The following is a 19,552-nucleotide window of genomic DNA, read 5'->3' as shown; positions in this document are numbered from 1 at the left end:
ATCTTTTCTAAGCTATCGCTGTCTGTGCAATGTCAGCTCGTCCAGGATACAAAATATTAGGTTACTGAACAATGAACTATTTTGGAGCAAACATTTAGACAAGGGGGCTTGCCTTGGTCCTTTACAGGTAGTGTTTCTTGTGGGCTTTTGTCTTGGTGGTGAGGACGGCGTCGACTTCTGTTCGTCTGACGATTTGTTTGTTAATGTATGCAGGTTCCTGCGTGAAAGTAGTGCGTTCCCTTGTGGGCTTTGGTTGTCGCGCGTGTGTGCGTGGCTCTTCTGCTTCTTCTTTTTTCTTTTTTTTTTCAGGCAGTGTTGCTCCCACGTCCACCGTATGCGTAGATGCTTCATATGTATTGTCTTCGCTGGAACTTGTTTTACAGCTATAGTATACTCTTGTAGAAGCGTTGGCTCCAGCGAGATTGTTTCGTTCGACCGTTGTTATCGACTTCAAGCCTCCATCCGCCTGCGAATTTTCTCTCGTTCGGATCTCTATACATACGAGGATCATTCTTAAGTTAATTACACAATCGTAATGAAACGTGATAGACGCCGCGACCGAGGGAAATCAACAGCATCACTTTTCGTTTCTAACAAACGAGCCTTGTTAACAACAAACGTGCGTTGTGCTCATTCATTGTAAACAATTCTCCCAGGCGGGGGCAAACGTGGTTTGACCCGCCGCGGTTGCTCAGTGGCTATGGTGTTAGGCTGCTGAGCACGAGGTCGCGGGATCGAATCCCGGCCTAGCGGCCGCATTTCGATGGGGGCGAAATGCGAAAACACCCGTGTACTTAGATTTAGGTGCACGTTAAAGAACCCCGGGTGGTCGAAATTTCCGGAGTCCTCCACTACGGCGTGCCTCATAATCAGAAAGTGGTTTTGGCACGTAAAACCCCATAATCCATCCATCCAAATGTGGTTTTTAGTCATTTGTCTTTTTGTCAGCGCATGTCCTGTTTTATTGTGATCGTTACTGACTAGACGAGATTTCGTCCGATTCTCGACCTCTGACCATCGTCCCTGTAATTATTTTTGCTCCAGACTCGTGAACGTGTCAGTGCTTAGAGATTCATAGGCAACGAATAGTACATAGCTTAGAAAGCGGGGCTATTGACCCTTTTCGCGGAGCAATTTGTTCTAGAGAAACGAGATGGCGCTTTCCGCGGCGCGCCGCACCTCGCCTCGGCGACAGCGTACGAATACGAAACCATTACAGCTTCCGCCTTGCTTCTGTGCGATCAGCTGTCGGAAATGCGACTGAGTTTTCGCTAAAGCACTATGCTCCAATGATGCCGGATTGAATCATGTGCACTGAAGACGTGTGCAGTAGTTGGCTGCAAAAATAGTGACTGGCGTATTAAGGAATGGAATGGATATGTGCAGCAAAGTTCGCGGACCGTTCCTGCAACTGTCCGCACGTGTTACCGGCACTTGGAGATGTACGGTCGAGTGCAAAATTTTAGAGACCATGGGAGCGGCGATTAAACTGCATCGCCGCGCCTTCTGGCGGCTGCGCGCCTATGTTCGACGGCGCACACGGTCCACGCGCGTCCACTGTTAAATGTCAGCCTGCCCGTTCACACGCGCGCACCGGAACGCGGGAGTGGACGCAAGTTGCCACTTCTGCAGTCGCCGTAGAAGCTCCAGAGCGATGGCATCGTGGCGAGCATAAAGCCCCTTAAACCTCGTAAAGTAGTGCCACTCTCCTCCTCCGCCTTCACTTCTCCTCGTTTCTCCTCTCTTTCACGCTCCCTCCTCGACCATGGCGCCACCTACATTGCTCGAGCGTAGCAACGGCCCCAACATGCGCTCCTCGCCACTCCGTAGACGCTTCTCGAGCAAAAATGGCGCTTAAGTAAGGCGAGTGGGCCCACGTGATGTTATTAGGCCAATAGCGACGCGGCCGCGGCCTCGGCCAGAGCGCGCGAGGAGGAGGCGGCATTCTTCAAAGCGTGGCACTACTTTATGAAGTTTAAGGGGCTTTAGGCGAGCATACTTCATTTGTACTGGCAGGGCTCGGAGTGTGCTGCTCTCTACAATTTGATTCTAGACGTTCCGCGGCGCGGGAAACGTGCTTTGGGTCGCTTTTTTTCTGAAATCGAATTATGTGGCACTTTGGGGGAACTTGCGCACGCTGAAATTATTCGTGGTACTAAGTCCAAATATCGTGCGCCCGGACGCATGCGTCAAACCGCGGGATATCGAGCAGCTGGAGAGAAGAGCCAGGGAAGAGAACGGAGAATGCGTAAGTCCCCCACAAAGTATCGCATAATTCGATTTCAGAAAAAGTGACGCAAGGCATGTTTTGAGGAGCTGGTGCTGACAAATTTCAGCTGGAAGAAAGCCGAAAATTCCTAAGCGCACAGCCACGAGGCTAGACGAGGTTCCGGTTAGGCTTATTAATGTACTAGGAACAAACCGCAAGGAAGCTCTGTTCAAAGCAGCAGAAAAACTTTGAAAGATAGACGAATACCAGACAGTTGGCGACGAAGTTTCACTCATATAGACCGTTGACCATTGCATCGGTAACAAACAAGTTAGCAATGCAAGCAATTAAATTAAAGCTACAAGCATGGGTAGAAAATAATGGCACTTTGGGAGAACTTCAGAGTGGCTTCATAATAGGTAGGCGTTTAGATGATAACTCATTTGTTCTTACTTAGTGTATTGAAATATCAAAAATAGAATGCAGACCGTTATATGTGGCGTTTTTAGACATTATAGTTGCGTATGACAACGCAGACCGCAACATTTTGTGAGATATTCTGGAAGGGCAAGGTTTCGGCGCGAATTGTATACAGTTTTTGAGATAGATTTACCTAGAAAATACGATCTGCGTTGAATGGGAAGGGATGAAGAACGAGGAGAAAGTTGACATCAACAAGAGACTGAGGCAGGGGTGCCCAATATCCCCACTGCTGTTTACGATGTACATGGTGAGGATGGAGAGGGCACTAGAAGGAAGTAATATCGGGTTCAATCTCTCATGCAAACAGGCGGCTACGGTAGTAGAGCAGCAGCTCCCAGGATTATTTTATGCAGACGACATTGTGTTACTAGCTAACAAGCAAAGTGATTTGCAACGTCTGGCTAATATCGGTGGAGAAGAAGGCGATAATTTAGGCTTGAAATTAAGCGTTAGAAAATGAGGTGTTATGATATTCAGTGAAAACAGTGAAGAGACAGTGGCAATACTGTGCCAGGAAATACCCCGGTTAAAAGAACATAAATACCTTGGTATATGTATAAACTAAGGCAATAGATTTATGGAAACACCGCAAAAACAATAAGAGTTAAGGGGAAGAAAAATGCAGCCATAATGAAACACAGAACGCTATGGGGATACAATAGGTACGAGGTGCTCTGGGGTATGTGGAAAGCCTTAATGATTTCAGGACTTACTTTTAGAAATGTGGTTGTTTGCTTTATATCAGGGGTAGAATCAGGACTCGATGGCAACCAAATGTCATTGGGATGCCTCGCATTGTGCGCTCATAGGAAGACTTCAAATGAAGCTGTGCAGGGAGATATGGGCTAGACAAGCTTTGAAGTGCGAGAAGCTCACAATAAAATTGATTATGAAGAACGACTGAGGAATATGGAAGAAAGTAAATGGGCAGGGAGTGTGTTCAGGGTTTTGTACAGGAAGAACATTGATTCACTGTAGAGGAAAAGAACTAGGAGGCTCACCAGCAAGTATGCGACCTGTATGGTGAGCTACATGGCCACAAAGAACCTCAAGCGGAAAGTCAGAGAGGCTAGGATAATCTCATGGCTGGCGGCACTGGAAAAGAAACCTGCTATGAGTTACTACTGAAGAGGGCAAAAACAAAATTGGGAAAGAAACTATTTATGATATCTCAAAGGGAAGCTCATTACATCTCGAACCGAAATTTGGATGCCTTAGAACACGCATTTATAGATACAAGAAGGAAGAATAAGCTTATGCTTGCTGCGGTAAAGCTATGGAAACTATGGGGCACGTTATATTAGAATGTGAAGATATCTGCCCAGCTGTTGATTTAGGCACCTCTGGCCTCCTTGAAGCCGTCCTTGTTGTCCGCAATAAAGATTAGTAAGAGGCGATTGGAAGATTGGTGGAAGTAGAGCAACGACAGACAATGGAGGCCTACAAAAATAAATTTCCCAAAAGGGGTTCAAAAAGTTTCGTTATGGAAATTCTTCGTGTTTTTTTTCCTTTTCTTTCTTTAATATAGGTAGGACATTATGCAATATGATAACAAGAGCTTGGTGGCGCAACCCACCACCCTCTTCCAAAGGGGGCGACCATAGCATCCATGCATCACGTGCTGTTTCTACCAGAAAGCTCGCCTTCGTGCATAGTGTTCGGTGCCAGCGTCTCCCGGTAAACACTACATTTACATAAGCTGCAGTTGCCGGGAAGCATGAAAAGCAATCAGGGATCTTTGAATGCTATCGCGTTCTACTCTTAAAGGCGTTTGCAGCAGCAGCAGCAGTAGGAAAGTGAGAAAATTGACTGCAAGTGTAACGTACTTATCCTGGTCGAGTCACGAAATTACCTCTGTACGGGAAATCCCTGTGCATTGTGCAGTCAAATGTTGCGCATGAGGGTTGTGACGTTGCAGTGATCGACCATCTCGCCATCCTTCGCGCTTGCATTTAGACAAATAGAACGCTGTAACGCGTTTCCGCAGCATCATATACGCTATGCTAATAGTGATACCGGCACGCTTCTTTTTTTAGTCGTATCTCCCTTTGCAGCGCATCCCGGACATTCATGGACGTGTGCGATGGATGCTGCTGCTGTCTAGCTGGAGAGCTCATACCTAAAGAAAAAAAAAAAGAAAATAACTCAGTGTCTTGTCACACTGTGAAGAAGGATGACCAGCGAAGCTGTGTATGCGGGCCCCTCAATGGCGAACTACAGCTCCGCTGTGGATGGGGCCTGTGTTGCACTATCATCGGGATTTTTTTTTTCTACACGCAGACACGAAAGCATGAGGGAAAATAGCCTTAACAGCTTCGCTGCAAAAACTAATTACGTGCCCGATGGTGGGACTGCAGATCGGTGTCCCAGCACAGCAGCCCGGTGCTCTAACCACTAGGCCACAACCGCACGTACACTTGTATCTTGGCAAAGGTGACTAGCTCTTTGAGGTGACCGCCGCATGTGCCAGACTGCGTGGCGTGGGTGCACGAGAGAACGTGCTCGCACGCGAACTTCTTCTACATCGAAGACGCAAGGGGAAAGACAATGGGCAAATTTATAGCATTGAATTACTCCTTCAGGAAAGCGTCGCTTCTCGGGGATTCCAAGATGTGCACTGGATCTGCGTAATCTGGGGCGCTATAGCGTAAAACTATTCCAAACTTTTTGTCTATTCCGATTCTGCAGTCAGTCCTCCGCGATTGGTCAAAAACGACCAAACACCCCCCCCCCCCCTCCACTTAACCTGCCTGTCACGCGACGTCACGAAAACCGCAATCGCTCCCCCGTCCGCAATGACGTGTACACACTGGTTATGCATGATCTGACCTAACAAAAGAAAAATATTTATTTCTGAATCGACGCCTTTTCGCCATTAGCCCTCGACTATTGGTCAAGAGTTTTCATGCAATAATATGCTGAACAAAACTGAATTTTCTTCTGAATAGCAGCATGCTGCCCCGATACTGAAAGGTATAAAAGATGGCTCCCGCCGATCACTCGGGCACTGGCTACTCGCACCTGCAGGAGAGCATGGGTTTATTTGCGTATAATAAAACATTTTGAGTGGCCGTGTAACGTTTTCGAGCACTTTTGGCACGTTTACGACCTCACTTTGCGAACACGTTGCTGAGGATCAGTTTTAGCGTCATTCTTAAGTTTCCGTTGCATGCCGCCGTGATTTTCGACCAGCCACCGCAAGCTAAGGGGAAGCGGACCAATCGCAGACGCCGGCACCGCCCTCTTCATCTGGTTATCGATTTTCAGTGCAGTGGCTCGACCCCATCGAATCCCTCTCCACTTGAGCGTGTTCCTCGCCCCTTATCAGACAATTAGATAAGACAAGCCGCTCAGTGTAGGCAATGTTATTAGTTTTTCAAGGAAACAAAAGTGGCCTCCTGTGAACGAGGAGAGAGTTTGATTGGTCTGTTGAGACAACCCTGCGGGTACCGCCCGATGCTTTCGTCGGTGCTTACGCAAATTTGACGTCAGGAGATTGGAATAAAAACATATCGGAATAGTTTTACGTTATAAGACCCCTATTTTGTTTTCCTCGGATATGTGTATGGCCACACTACCATCATGCCGAAACCCTTCCTATTGCGCATTGTTTTGCGCAGCCCGCGGAATCTCCTCATCCACGGACTGACATGTTTAGCCGGTCTCCTAGACTGTAAGCGGCGATCGCAATAGAATTGGTGAGAGTGCTCGACGGTGTACGCTCCGTTTCTATTCCATACGCCACCGGCAAAATCCTGATTTCTTACGATACCCCTTTCAAGATACTTGAGAGCGTATTGACGCGCTCGGCCCAATCTTTAGCTCAGGGGTTCCCAAATTGGGCTTCCGCGACACCCCCCAGTTCCACAAACGGCATTTCAGTCTTCCACGAGTAGCCAAAACGAATCCGACCCCATCCCTGTTCCGGCATATTCTTTTTTTTACATTTCAGTTTGGACTTATCAATTAAAAGCGCCACATCCGCATCAGAGTAATGGAAGGGGCGTTGGTACCGCAGACCTCAGGGCAGGCAGATGGGGCAAGAAAGTTTCGGGACGCCTGCTCTAGCTCTTAGGTCGTAACCGATGTTCTCGTAGAAACAAAGACACCTCAACTCGTCTCTGCAGCTGTGTCGGCGCTGTACCAGGGTTGCGTCTCTCGGAAGGGCCACACCTACGAGCGCCTCGAAGAGGTTCTGTCGTTCCTCAGGGACCGCGGACTGCACTGGCCCCAACGGGTGACAGGCGTGGGCGCCACCAAGCACGCCCTGAACGTCATCCTCGACCTCCTCATCAACTGGGGCGTGCCCTTCTGGCTCGAGATAAGCCTGAAACAACTGCCCGGCGACACCAGGCACGTTTCTCTATACGCGGTCAGCTAGAGGCGGCACCGCCCCCGCGGCCCGCTTCCCTAATTTCACCATCTTCGGCAACCTTTGAACAGATGAAAGCATTACTCATTAAAGGCTTTGCTCATTAGACACGTCTTCTCCGTTTACCTTATGCGCCTGCAGTATGTGAATTTAGCTGCATTACATGAATTGCTTGTATTGACTTTCAGACCGCGCGAGATGATGGGCTAGTTGGTTTGACATGCTAGTGTGCCTTAGCTTAGTACGACAAGTTAGGCCCACTCCGCATGCGCATCCTATGCCGTGGGCTACCGCGGCGCTACCTCCGGTTACCATTATTGAGTAACAACCAGGCAGCGCCGGGACCGCGCACATTGTTCAATTTAAATTCGCGATTTCATTCACCGTCGTGACAACAAAAAATCAATCGCAACAAAGGCCAATGGCACTTAGTCTCATCCCACACTGAACGAAGTGGACAAACAATTGAAGCACTTCTGTGGTACTTATTACGGTGAGCGTTCTGTTATGGCACTGCGAGATCTGGGGACGAAATGCAAAAGCGCCCGTGTCTCCGCGCATTGAGGGCACGTTAAAGATCACCTGGTGGTCAAAATTAACCCTGAGTCCCCCGATTCAGCGTGTCTCATAATCAAATCCTGCTATTGGCACGTAAAACCTTAGAATCCATTTTTTCAAGGGGGATATGCACGGGGAACGCCAGGATCTCTGTAGAACCCTTTGCCTTCTTTCAAAGGCAGTAAACGAGTGTAATTTTCATTTTTCTTTCTTAAGGTTGTGGACGAGTTCTTTCAAAAAGTTTAGATCATTATGTGCCAAAGTACAAGATCAATATATTTATAGAGACTTGCATGGATATTGGGAACTCCTTGATAAGCTCTCATTGGGGGGGGGGGGGGGGTGCTATATAGGAGATGGAGAGTTGGACTTCAGTGTGAGTTGACTCCACATTTCTTGCTTATCAACGAAGCCGACAGAAAAAGTCCGGCTTCACACATTAACACAGTCCCTCAAATTTACTGGGCATTGAACTATGCAGTTCATCGCGGTGGCCTTGCTGAAAGAAAACGCTCGCCTGTCCCCCATAAAGTTGTGACCAAGCGCAGTTTGTTAAATAATGTGTGACGTAGTACACACAAATCTAGCTCTTGCACGTTGCGCGGAGACAAGCAGTGTTTCTTTTCTAGAGGGCCGCTCTTATGCGCCCGTTCCTGCGTTGAGCGTCACCGTCCCTCGGCGTAACCAAGCGAACGAGCACAGCGAAGGATAAAAGAGCAAACGCGGAGCGCAGCGGGGGATGAAAAACGGCGACGGCGAAGAGAGTGCAAGGAGAAAAAGCGACCACGTCCCACGTGACTTGGTCGCAACTCGATGCGAGTGACACCCTCGGTGAGCGACAAGTTGGGGCCAGCTTTCCGAGCTAGTCTATCAACTATGGGGACCCCTAAATTTGTTCGTTGTAAAGGCAAAGCCGTCGTAGTAGTCTTTGTTGTCGAGGCCTTTATGCTAAATATAGGAAGTCGACCGGGGCATAATGAATCCTTCGTTGTACCGGTGATTCCGCTGTAGAGGCATTCGACTTTATTCTAGAAATTTTACCACACAGGTTAACCCACTTTGGCCTTAAGTATATAATCTTTATGCCATGTCATTTCAATCCTGTGTGTGTGTGTGTGTGTGTGTGTGTGTGTGTGTGTGTGTGTGTGTGTGTGTGTGTGTGTGTGTGTGTGTGTGTGTGTGTGTGTTCTTTCGTATGTCCCTTTATACGCGAAAAAATTTGAGGACGCTTGAGTTCCGCGTTTAACAGTGCACGCCATAGCATTCGAAGATCCCTCACGCTTCCCGGCAACTGCAGCTTATGTAACTGTGATGTTTACCGGGAAACACTGGCGCCAAATGCTGTTCACGAAGGTGAGCTTTCTGCTAGAAATGACACGCAATGCTGCGGAGGCGAGTGCCATCTGGAGGTGTCGCAAGGAAACGGACGCGCTGCTCCATGGCCTCCAAAATTGGCTCGCGCCAATCTTGGAGGCCATGACCCCCCTATGAATAGTAGAAACGTTGGAAAATGTGTTTGTGTTTCCGCGTAACAGAAGTATGTCTTCTCGTATATTCTTATTACAGGCCGATGCAGTCCTGCCTGTAAATTGTGTTTAGATTCTACCTTACGATTTTTCTAACGCATGGTACTTTCAGGAATTAAATTAGTTCAGCAACGCCTCTGCGTCACTCGGATGGCCTGCCTGTTAGCGGGTCAGAATTATTTTTCGCTAGGCGACGTCCGATGCGATATCGGATTTTTTGCGAAACGGGGTCTTTAATGCTGTCCCGTTACTAACGTTTAGCGGTCCCCGTGAACTTCCTCAATAAAAGTGTTATTGAAAAGCCGCTTCTCATCCGCAGCCGACAGGCATCAGGGATGTGTATTGCGCATACGTTTTTACGCTTGGGTTGTATTTTACTCACGGTAAAAGTGCGTTTCGTGCCAGTTGTCCCAGGTTTCCCAATCGTTCCTATACGCACGGACTCCACCCTTTGAGTGCAGGTACAGCCTACACATGGCCTACAGCGAGGTCAGCGTCCACCGTGCCAAGTGGCTCAACTACTCCAAAGCCTACGGCAAGCGGCTAGAATACGTGCGTTCCATGTACAGACTGTACGGGGCCGGACACACGCCGCTGGCCCAGTTGCGGGACCTGGTGGCCGACGAGGACGCGTGGGTTCGCGCCGTCACCGATGGCATCGCGAGCTCCAACCGCGTCATCATGAAGCTGCGCTTAGCCCACCTCGACCAGCTCACTCCGAACGTGAGCAGCCACCGCTGGCTGGACTACCTGAATGAACACCTGCGTCCGCACCGCCTCTCACCGGACGACAAACTGCTGCTCGTCGACAAGATTGTGAGCACCGTGACCAACAACCTCTTCGAGAGGTATTGCGTGTCTCATACTTTTGTGGGGAACGGAACATCAGAGCTCTCAAAAACGGCGACTTCTCTTTTTCGAGACTACCTTATTACACTGTTGCACTTTTCGGTCTACTTCGTTATAATGTTTTCTTTTTTACAATACAAATTGCTCGTCAACCTCGCGTGCACTTTATTTCTTCAATGCTGTGCATTCGCATAGTGTTCCTGAGATGTAAAGTACCGGAAGCGCCAGTGATATAAAAAGAAGTTCGGCAGTATGTTACATTCCCTGTAACAATTGAAGGCGAAAGCCTGCTGCACACTTGGTAATGAATTAAGTCATAAAATCGAGGGCCAGACTTCTTGCAGGACATAACGAGCCACAGTGTGAATTACACGCGAGGCGCTCTTAGGTCCCCCCTCCCTTTCAGTGAAAGGAAACATCCGTACGCCAGCCTATACATCGCGAAATGAAAACACATAAAGAGCTGTGCTCAAATGTCGGATTAAGGAGTATCGGAATCGTCTGTGAACTTCTTTTTCTGCAGCACTCCCAGGTGTCACCATGTTGCAAATATTTGCTCCTCTGTGTTTCTTGTGCTCAGGTAGTCAATTCGGGCACCCTAAAGCAAGGCACTGCCATTTGTGTTATCGTAAAAATATTATTTGTTGGCTTTGTCTTTGCCGTCTTCGTAAAATACTTTGAACATCCTCATATCCTCATCCTCATCGTTTTCATCCTTTGCAATAAGTTTACTATTTCTTTCTCACCTTCTTTTCGTGTGTGTGTGATTGCCAACCTTCCTTAGCTCTTCCATTGTTCCGGGTCTCTGAGGTATAAAGATATCTGAGCACTCTAGCTACCCACCTATGTTCATCGGTGTTCCCGAATATTTTCTCTAAACTAACTCTGGCTCTACGAGCCTCCGACTCCAAAAGAGGGCCGGTCCAGATTCTGCACTATATATTCTGCGCAAGTAGAAATCTCCATGAACCTGTGGATGATATTGACGGAGCAGGCAGTTTTAGACGTAAGAAACTACGCGTGCAACGACCTTCAAATCCGGGAATGCTTGTGGTACCAATGAATGATCCACTTAAAGCGTATAGCTATAGCCCTGCCGCAAGTTCTTTCTGTGACGCATTTCTCCTCCTCATTCTGCCCTCAAGGTTCAGCAACGCAGCCATCCTGGAGCAGGTCGCGTGGCGCTTCATCGAGGACTACTCGTACGCCAACTCGTACGCCGCCGCCGTCGCCACGTTCGGCAACATAGAAGCCGTGGCTCGCTTCAGGCCCCGCAAATGCTACTCGTTCACCGAGAGCCGCTTCCAGAAGTGGCTTTTCGTGTGGAGGGTCCGTGAACAGCTGCAGCCGCCCTTCCTGAGCACTGTCAATGCCATCTTCGAAGACTTGCGCAACACCACCCAGCGGCTGCTTTCCGACGCGGCGCCTTGGATAGATCCGGCCGCCCGAATCGAGGCGGTGGCCATATCGCAGCGGTTGCACCTGGAACCGTTCTGGTCGCTGTTCGGTGCCGAGGGATTCAAACCGATGCTGCCTCTCGGCGCCATCCACAAGTACCTGGACGCCTTCCCGACGCAATTTTCATCGCCATTGAAAGGCTGGATGCAGGTAACCGGGCAATATTCAAAACATTGACAAAGCTATAGTCGGCGATAACCTAAAACTTATAAACAAGCTCCGCCCGCAAAAACGCCATGCACTTGCCATTCACGTCTGAAAGAGAGCCGAGCCAGCTGTAGTCCACTAACAGCTTAGTGACATTGCCTTTTTCTATAAGTGCTGAGTCAATCGAAAAAAAAAAAGATCGTTGTTCCAAACTAAAATATTATCTGCGTCCTGAAACCAGTGACCTAAAGACAATTCTCTACGGAAAGAATTGTCTTAATCTCGCCCGAGCGCTTGACATAAGGAAAATAGGCGAACCTAATTGTCCCCCGGTCTTCGGAAATGCAATGTTCTCCACCGGCACCACCGCTCTCCGGTGGCGCTATCCACCGACCCCTGCTAGAGTTACTGTATAGGTTCCCTTTAGATAGGCTCCATCCAATACGATAACTCTAACCCCTTACCCTGCCGCTTGTTACCATTGCGCACAGAAAAGCGTGTTCAGAGGAAAGCGCGTAAATTATCGCTGATTGAGCTGGTTGAGGTTTTCGTCCCTTATCGCGGTTATAACAGCCAGTGTCGAAGACATCGCACAGTGCTTCTGCAAATATGATCCTTACAGAGGTCACAGGGAAACTCCATGTTTTGGAGCCAACTTGTCAACATCGATTAAAATTCCGCGTTTTACAAGCAAGACATGTTGCCACAAGGAGCATAATTAGGAAAATATTTTTTTGAGCGATAGCTCTACTACTTTAGGTGCAAACCCAGAAAACGCCTGGTTCCGTAAATCTGACCTTCAAGCTCCGACAAGGTCAAACTGGAACTTAGCGTGCCACTACCGGCGGCAGCCCCATACACCGCGTGGGCGCCCATGTCTTGAAAGCGATCTGCGACGTGTACAAAGGGCGCCGATCGAGTGCTGGTAGCTTCGTACGCGCTGTGCTTTCGACGCTTAGTTCGCGTTGAAGAGAGACGCGGCATCAAGGTCATTTCCATTGCCGCGCCGAGGAACGTCTGCGTGTTATCTTGTGGTGCAATTGTAGATGCGGTAGTCACTGACGGTGCCGAGCAGCGTCTGTGTACTTTCCTAAAGCAAGCAAAACCGTGCTATTGCTCGACAAACTTAGTTTAACCGCATTCAATCACGGCACTTTCTTTAGCGATACTATCTCTCTTACACCCTGAATCCGGCTCAGCGACAATGGTGCACTGATTAGTGCCGCTTTACAAGTGACATACCTTGGTGGTTACTCAGTAAAGCTCATGAGTGAGTATGTATGTTGCATATATGTTGTTCACGAGGACCAATAAAGATAATTATATTTATTGTTGATAAAACACCAAGAAATAATTGGTCTTCATTGCCTAGACCCTGAATTTCTGGTAACCCTATACCAAATTATTAGTGTTTTTAAAACAAAAAATGTGTGCATCATCTCTACCGGAGAATCATTGACGAAGTGTTCATCCTCATTATGACAGCCTATGTGGAAGACTCTCCCGTTCTGAGTTGCCCAGAGAGCCTGAACAGCTGGCATGGCAGGCGGTCAGCACATTTTATTGCTGAAAAGTTTATTCACCTACGCCTGGTCAGCCACGCAAGCGTTGTCACGATAAGAACGAAAAACACGTATAAAGCAACGAGTTATAAGGCACGGTGGCGTGGTCGTAGTAATATTATCTCACGCCGAGAATATGAACTGCATTAAGCATTGTCATTGCCTTCCACTTGTTCATAATCTATAAAGGGGTGTTTGTCGAAACGTGCTCTGATAAGGACCGTGCTTACTACCCTGTTTAACTAAAATGTACACGTGCCGTGCACTGCGCGTGGACACGCTATATGTCTCGGGCTGCTGAGGGCAATGCTTATCTCTAAAAAAGTTAATTATTTTCACGTCACCAGGGGTTGCGGGAAACGCGATCGGCCGGCTGGTCTCTCACCGTTTTTTGTCCCACATCTCATTTTTTTTTCGGAAAGTTTAACCCGTCAATTTAGCTGGTGGTGGCAAGTGCCCTTACAAAGGTTGTCACCACCCTAGAACAGAGCTTGCATGTAGGCTCCCCGACCCTAGCTCATCCTAGATCTTCCTCGCGCGCGCTGCTGGGTTTCGTGCCACACTACCAGATTGCGCTCGCCTTCGACCATCCCTGGAACAACCTGGAAGTTAGGAGGGAGGGAAAGAATGCCCTAGTACTTATCGGTGGTCATTCAAATATGAGGAGGTGCAAAAGAGCTATAATGGAGCGTGCAAATGGTGATAAGCGGGTAGCAGTCGGGACGTTCCCAGGCAGGCAATGGACGCAGTACTGAAAGAAACAAAAAGCGAGCTTTCTGAGAATGTTGCAGAGCACAATTTGGTAGTGGTAGCGGCGGGGCTAAATGATGTGTTGAATGGTGAAGCTGCAAAAGTAGTGGAAAGGTTAGCGGAGGGAGTTGACGATTTAAGGGCGATAGCACAGCAAGTCCAGATCGTGGTATGCACAGTGCCGGAGGTGCAAGGAAGGAACGGAGCTATTGCCAAGGACGTTGTGGCTGTAAATTGTGAAATAAGAAAGCTAAGCCAGGAGAAAGGATTTGAAGTGGCAGACATAAACAGAGAAGTGCATAGAGCAGGCTCTGGCGGAGGCTTTACACGAGATGGCATCCACTTTAATGGAAGGCTAGGAGCCGAGATCGGCTGGCGCATGGCAGGTCGGGCAGTAGCTTTTTTAGGGGGTCCACTGCGCCTCAGGGCGTAGGGGTAGGTAGAAACAGTGTAGAAAGTGCAACAATAGAGGCTGACGCCAATAAAATGGCCACTAGGAGGTCCAGGAAGAAAACTACAAATAAATTTAACACCAGGATCAGGTACATAAACATGCAAGGCGGTAGAAAAAGAGAGCGAGGTGGTTAGAAATAGAACAGCAGTTAAAGGACGAAGAAGAAGGTGTATACGCGCTATGCGAAACACACCTCAGGGATCTAGAAGACCCACCGCTTATTGAAGGCTACGTCTGGGAAAGGAGCAATAGAACAACAACGGAGAGGAAGGGAGGAGGAGTAGGTATGCTCTTACACCAAGGAACAAATTGGCAAAGAATAAAGTTAACTTGCAAAGAACATGTCTGGGTATCAGGTACAATTGCCGGTAAAAAGGCATGGCTAGGAGTAGTTTATTTAGGGACAGGGGACAAATACAGGCAAGAGAACAAAGATCTAGTGAAGTGTCTCGATGACGATATAAAGCAGTTTGGAGAAGGTGCCGATATTTGTCTGCTGGGTGACATGAATGGCCACATCGAGGATCTGGATGGATACACAGATTGTAATGGGAAGTTGATGCTAGACTTCCGTGAACGACACAACCTAGTTATAGTAAATAGAGAAACTAAGTGTGAGGGACAAATCACGTGGGAGTCCCGTAACAGACAAACGACCATTGACTACTGCATAATTTCGCAGGGATTGTATAGCAAGCTAGCAATAATGGAAATAGACGAAAAGGGGAAGTACAGCCTCGGAAGTGATCATAAATGTATTAGTCTACAGTAGGGAGCCCTACTCAAAAGAGAAATACAGGGAAGCCAAAAAGAGTACGCAAAATTAAATGACGCGCAAATAGCGCAAATAGCGGCTGGCATAGCGGAAGCAATAAAGAAATATCCCATGGAGAGGTGGGATTATAATCAGTTAGAACTACTCATTAGCACAAAAATAAAAGAGGCAAAAGGAGTAAACCGCTGGAGAGGAAAGGGGAAGCCACGAAGTTGGTGGAATATGTAAATGAGAGAGGCCATCGAACAACGACGGTGGGCATCTCGGGAACACAGAGAAGCAAAGTGGGCGCAGTTATCTGAAGAGGAAATAGGCGAAAAATGGGAATATTATCGACAAAAGAAACAACAAGTGCAGGTCCTCGTCCAGGCTAAAATAAAGCAGTCCTCTGATCGCTGGCTGGCTGAAGTTCGCGATGCAACTAAAAGGGGGTCAAGAAAATTCTGGAACCATATAAGCTGGCTGGGTAAAGCTAATCACAGAAAAGAGGAACAGATTCACGATGCCGAAGGAAATTGTTTAGAGGGAGATGACGCTGTGAACTACATTGGTTCAGTTATAGCAGAGTCATTTAGGAAAGACGATAGGGTAATCGTCCCAAGTGAGGGAGCAACACAGAATAGCATAATAGAAAACAGCTTTGAATTGACCAATCTTAACTGGAAAAAGGCAGAAGCAAATGTTCCAAAATGCACGTCCGCGGGGATAGACAAAATTCCAATCAAGTTAATTAATGAACTTGGCCCAAGAAGCAAGGAAACGCTGATAAAAGCATTGGAGGCACTCATAACAAATAAGCAAATTCGGCACAGCTGGAAACAGAGTAAAATGAATTTGATTTATAAAGGGAAAGGTGATAAGAAGAACATAAAATCTTTCCGACCAATTACGATAACATCAGTTATATATAGGCTGGCGATGCAGGCGGTGAAATTAGATATGCAGTCATGTGTAGAAAGTAATGGAATACTTGGAGAACTTCAGAACGGGTTCAGAAGTGGTAGGCGCTTAGATGATAGCCTGTTCGGGCTTACCCAGTGCAAAGAAATAGCTAAGGCGGAAAATAGACCTCTGTATTTAGCCTTCCTGGACATAAGTGGTGCATACGACAATGTGAACAGGGAACTCCCGTAGAACATATTAAAAGCTGAAGGTATCGGTAATGAGGTAATTGATTTTCTACAGGAACGATATCGAGAAAATAATGTTGAAATACCATGGGAAGGAATCAAGAGTACGACAACTGTCGAGGTTCACAAAGGATTAAGGCAAGGTTGTCCTCTATCACTGCTGCTGTTCATGCTTTATATGATAAGCATGGAAAGAAGGTTACAACGAAGCAATCTAGGGTATAATCTGTCGTACAGATTAGGCGAAAAGGTTGTTGAGCAACGACTACCGGGTTTAATGTATGCGGACGATATTGTACTGTTAGCAGATAGCCAAGAAGATTTGCAAACTCTGGTTAATTACTGTGGGGACGAAGGAGACAGTTTAGGTTTCAGTTTTAGTGCAGCTAAATCCGGTGGGATGTTTTTCAACGATACAACTGATCAGGAGCTTACAATACAAGGCCACGAAATACCCCGAGTGGCCGAATACAAGTATCTCGGGGTATGGATAAACAAAGGGCAGATGTACACGGAAAAGCACGAACAGTCTCTAATAGCAAAAGGGCGAAGAGATGCCGGGATAATGAAACATAAGGCATTGTGGGGTTACAACAGGTATGAGGTACTGAGAGGCATTTGGAAGGGAGTAATGGTGCCGGGGCTTACTTTCGGGAATGCGGTCCTGTGTTTAAGGGCAGAGGTTCAGTCGAGACTAGAAGTAAATCAGAGAGCTGTGGGAAGGTTAGCACTAGGTGCCCACGGGAAAACCACAAACGAAGCAGTACAGGGAGATATGGGCTGGGCATCGTTCGAAGCACGGGAAGCTCAGAGTAAAATCCTATACGAAAAACGTCTGAGGAAATTGGATGATAACAGGTGGGCAGCTAAGGTGTTTAAATACCTATACAGAAAGAGCGTTGACTCACAATGGCGGAAAAGAACTAGGAAGCTAACCAGTAAGTATGCCAGACACGAAGACGAAAAAGGACAGAGCATTAAACGACAGGTTAAAAATGCGGAAGGTAAAAATTGGATAAATTCAATGCAAAAGAAGCATAGTGTAGAACTATATCGATACTGGAAACAGCAAATCAGGAAGGAAGCGTTTTATGATAACTCAAGAGGCAGTGCCCTACTCTTTGAAGCTAGATCAGGATGTCTTAGAACGCGGAGCTATAAAAAGAAATTTAACGAAGAAGAAGACACATGTACTGTGTGTGGTAAATATGTAGAAACAATGGAACACCTCATACTAAAATGTGATGGTATCAATCCCGATGTCGATGCGGCCACAGTCACCCTTCCTGAGGCCCTAGGGTTCAGAGATAATGATGGTCATGTAAATAAATGTGCGTTGGAAATTAGCATAAGGCGATTGGAGGATTGGTGGCTCAAAAGCAGAGAGGTGACATAAGGTTAAAAGGGTAGGAAGACGTATTTAAAGAAAATCGAGAAATTCAATAACACACAACACAGACAAAAATAAAAGGCAAAATAAAAATCTGAGCATGGTGGCAACTGCCATCGCCCCGTTTCAAAGGGGACGCTCCTACCTTCCATCCATCCATCCATCCATCCCTACGCCCCGGCCGGGGCCACCGCGACAGCGCTTCACAGTTTGTGCGTTTGGCACGTGTTGTGCTTGCTTTCCTTATAGTTCTTAGATATCTTCTTTTTTTTTTGCTTTAAGAGCAGAAAAATCTAGCGACTTTAGCTGTCCTGTGCGACACAAATGCAGGTCAGGTGTTGGACTGTGGAGGTCGCGTGCTGGGCTTCGATAGTGTATACACTACAATCGTCCATAGCCTGAAGACAGCGCGTGGAGCTGGCGTCTCAATAGTGTGCTGGCCACTTATGCAGAAGGAGCACGTTAACATACGCGAGCAAAATGGCTACAAGCGTGCACTCAGCGCCGAGGACACCCAGGCCTGAAAAAAGCGTCGCGCGAAACAGGAGTGTCTTCGCTACTAATCGAAATTTATTGCAGACCGCGAATGTATGTATGCAGTGTGTACACACAATTATAATAATTAATCGAATTACGTACAGCTCACAATTAAATTAAAGTTTAACATTTTTGTCCCGATGCGATGTACCATGTAAGGCCATGATAATGCTCAACCCTGTCAGAAATTATGAACAATAACGCACAACAACGCCTAGCAAACATATATATCTCCCTGTGGGTTCTGCGGACTACGCAGACAAGCAGCAGTGGTGAACGCAAGGTAACGTTTAAAATCAACTCACCACTCTGGACTAAACGCTGAAGAAATTACACATTCACCGCCAATGTCACCGCGAGTTATCGTCATTCAAAGCAAACAGCAAACAAAGCTTCGCTTGCATCCATTCCCACAGTGCGTAGGATCAGCGTATTTTTTTTATCGGCGCCCTCCGGCGGCGTACAGGGGCCACTAGTGGTTGTCAGACGCCGGAGGCGAAACCGAAGCTCGCTGAACCGAAACTGTGTGCTCCCACACTACTCCCCTTCCTCCTAAATATGAAGAGACAAGTATATTATAGCAAGGACGTCGACAGCACAAGTATAGGTTAATAGTGAGTCATGTCCCAAGCCGCTGAGGTTGACGCACATTTCATTCTGAATTCGTAGCGCGCATGTGTGCGAGTCTTGGGCATGACTCGGTGTCGGTGTGGTTGAGTTGTTGCTCTACTTGCGCTGGTTTCAGTCGGCCCACGGAGATGACTCCAGAGTTTCAGCTGTGAAAGTTTTCGAGTTGCGACGAAATACTTTGAACGGGCCGTCGTGTGATGGCTGAAGGGGCTCCTCAAAGCATCGCGGCACTTGAAAGCGTGGGTGCTGTTACGCAAGTATTCGTACGCGTAGACAACAGTGTTATTCGCTCGAGTCGGCATGGGGTTAAAAGCGTGACAGGTACAGGAGAGGATCGGGCAAGTGCTAGTTTTTGCTCGCTTCCATAAATTGGCCAGGGTGGCGAAGGGTTGTGCCATAGAGCAACTCAGCGCTTGTACATTTCAAGTGACTTTTCAGCGTTAAGGCAATACGAATAACTAGCAGGACTTCGGTTCACCGACATGTTCCTCCGTAGGCAGTTGTAGAAGGCTTGAGCTGCCTATGCATTCGCTCATCCAGGCCGTTAGCTGCTGGGTGGTACGCAGTGGTACGAATACAAGGTGTGCCACGGAGAGCGAGAAGTTCCTCGATGATGGAAGACCCAAACTGGCGTCCGCAGTCTGTTGTGATGGTGTATGGTGTTCCGAAGCGTGCGATCCATGTCTACAAGGATTGCCTTTGCGACGGTCTTAGCAGACATA

General features: G+C 47.6%; 1 protein-coding gene across 3 annotated transcripts in view; it reads left to right on the top strand.

Moving 5' to 3' along the window:
- LOC135896209 (uncharacterized) overlaps positions 1-19,552 on the top strand; it is a 224,891-nt gene that overhangs the window by 48,458 nt on the left and 156,881 nt on the right. For all 3 annotated transcript variants that reach the window (XM_070523634.1, XM_070523635.1, XM_070523636.1), the window contains 2 exons: positions 6,820-7,045; positions 9,610-9,996. In XM_070523634.1, coding sequence (XP_070379735.1) covers positions 6,820-7,045; positions 9,610-9,996 — 613 coding nt within the window. The remainder of the gene's footprint in view (positions 1-6,819; positions 7,046-9,609; positions 9,997-19,552) is intronic.

Source organism: Dermacentor albipictus, chromosome 8 (assembly GCF_038994185.2).
Source record: "Dermacentor albipictus isolate Rhodes 1998 colony chromosome 8, USDA_Dalb.pri_finalv2, whole genome shotgun sequence".
Classification (NCBI taxonomy): Eukaryota; Metazoa; Arthropoda; class Arachnida; order Ixodida; family Ixodidae; genus Dermacentor; species Dermacentor albipictus.
Note: the sequence above shows the minus strand (reverse complement) of the source record. Positions and strands in the feature narration are given on the sequence as shown.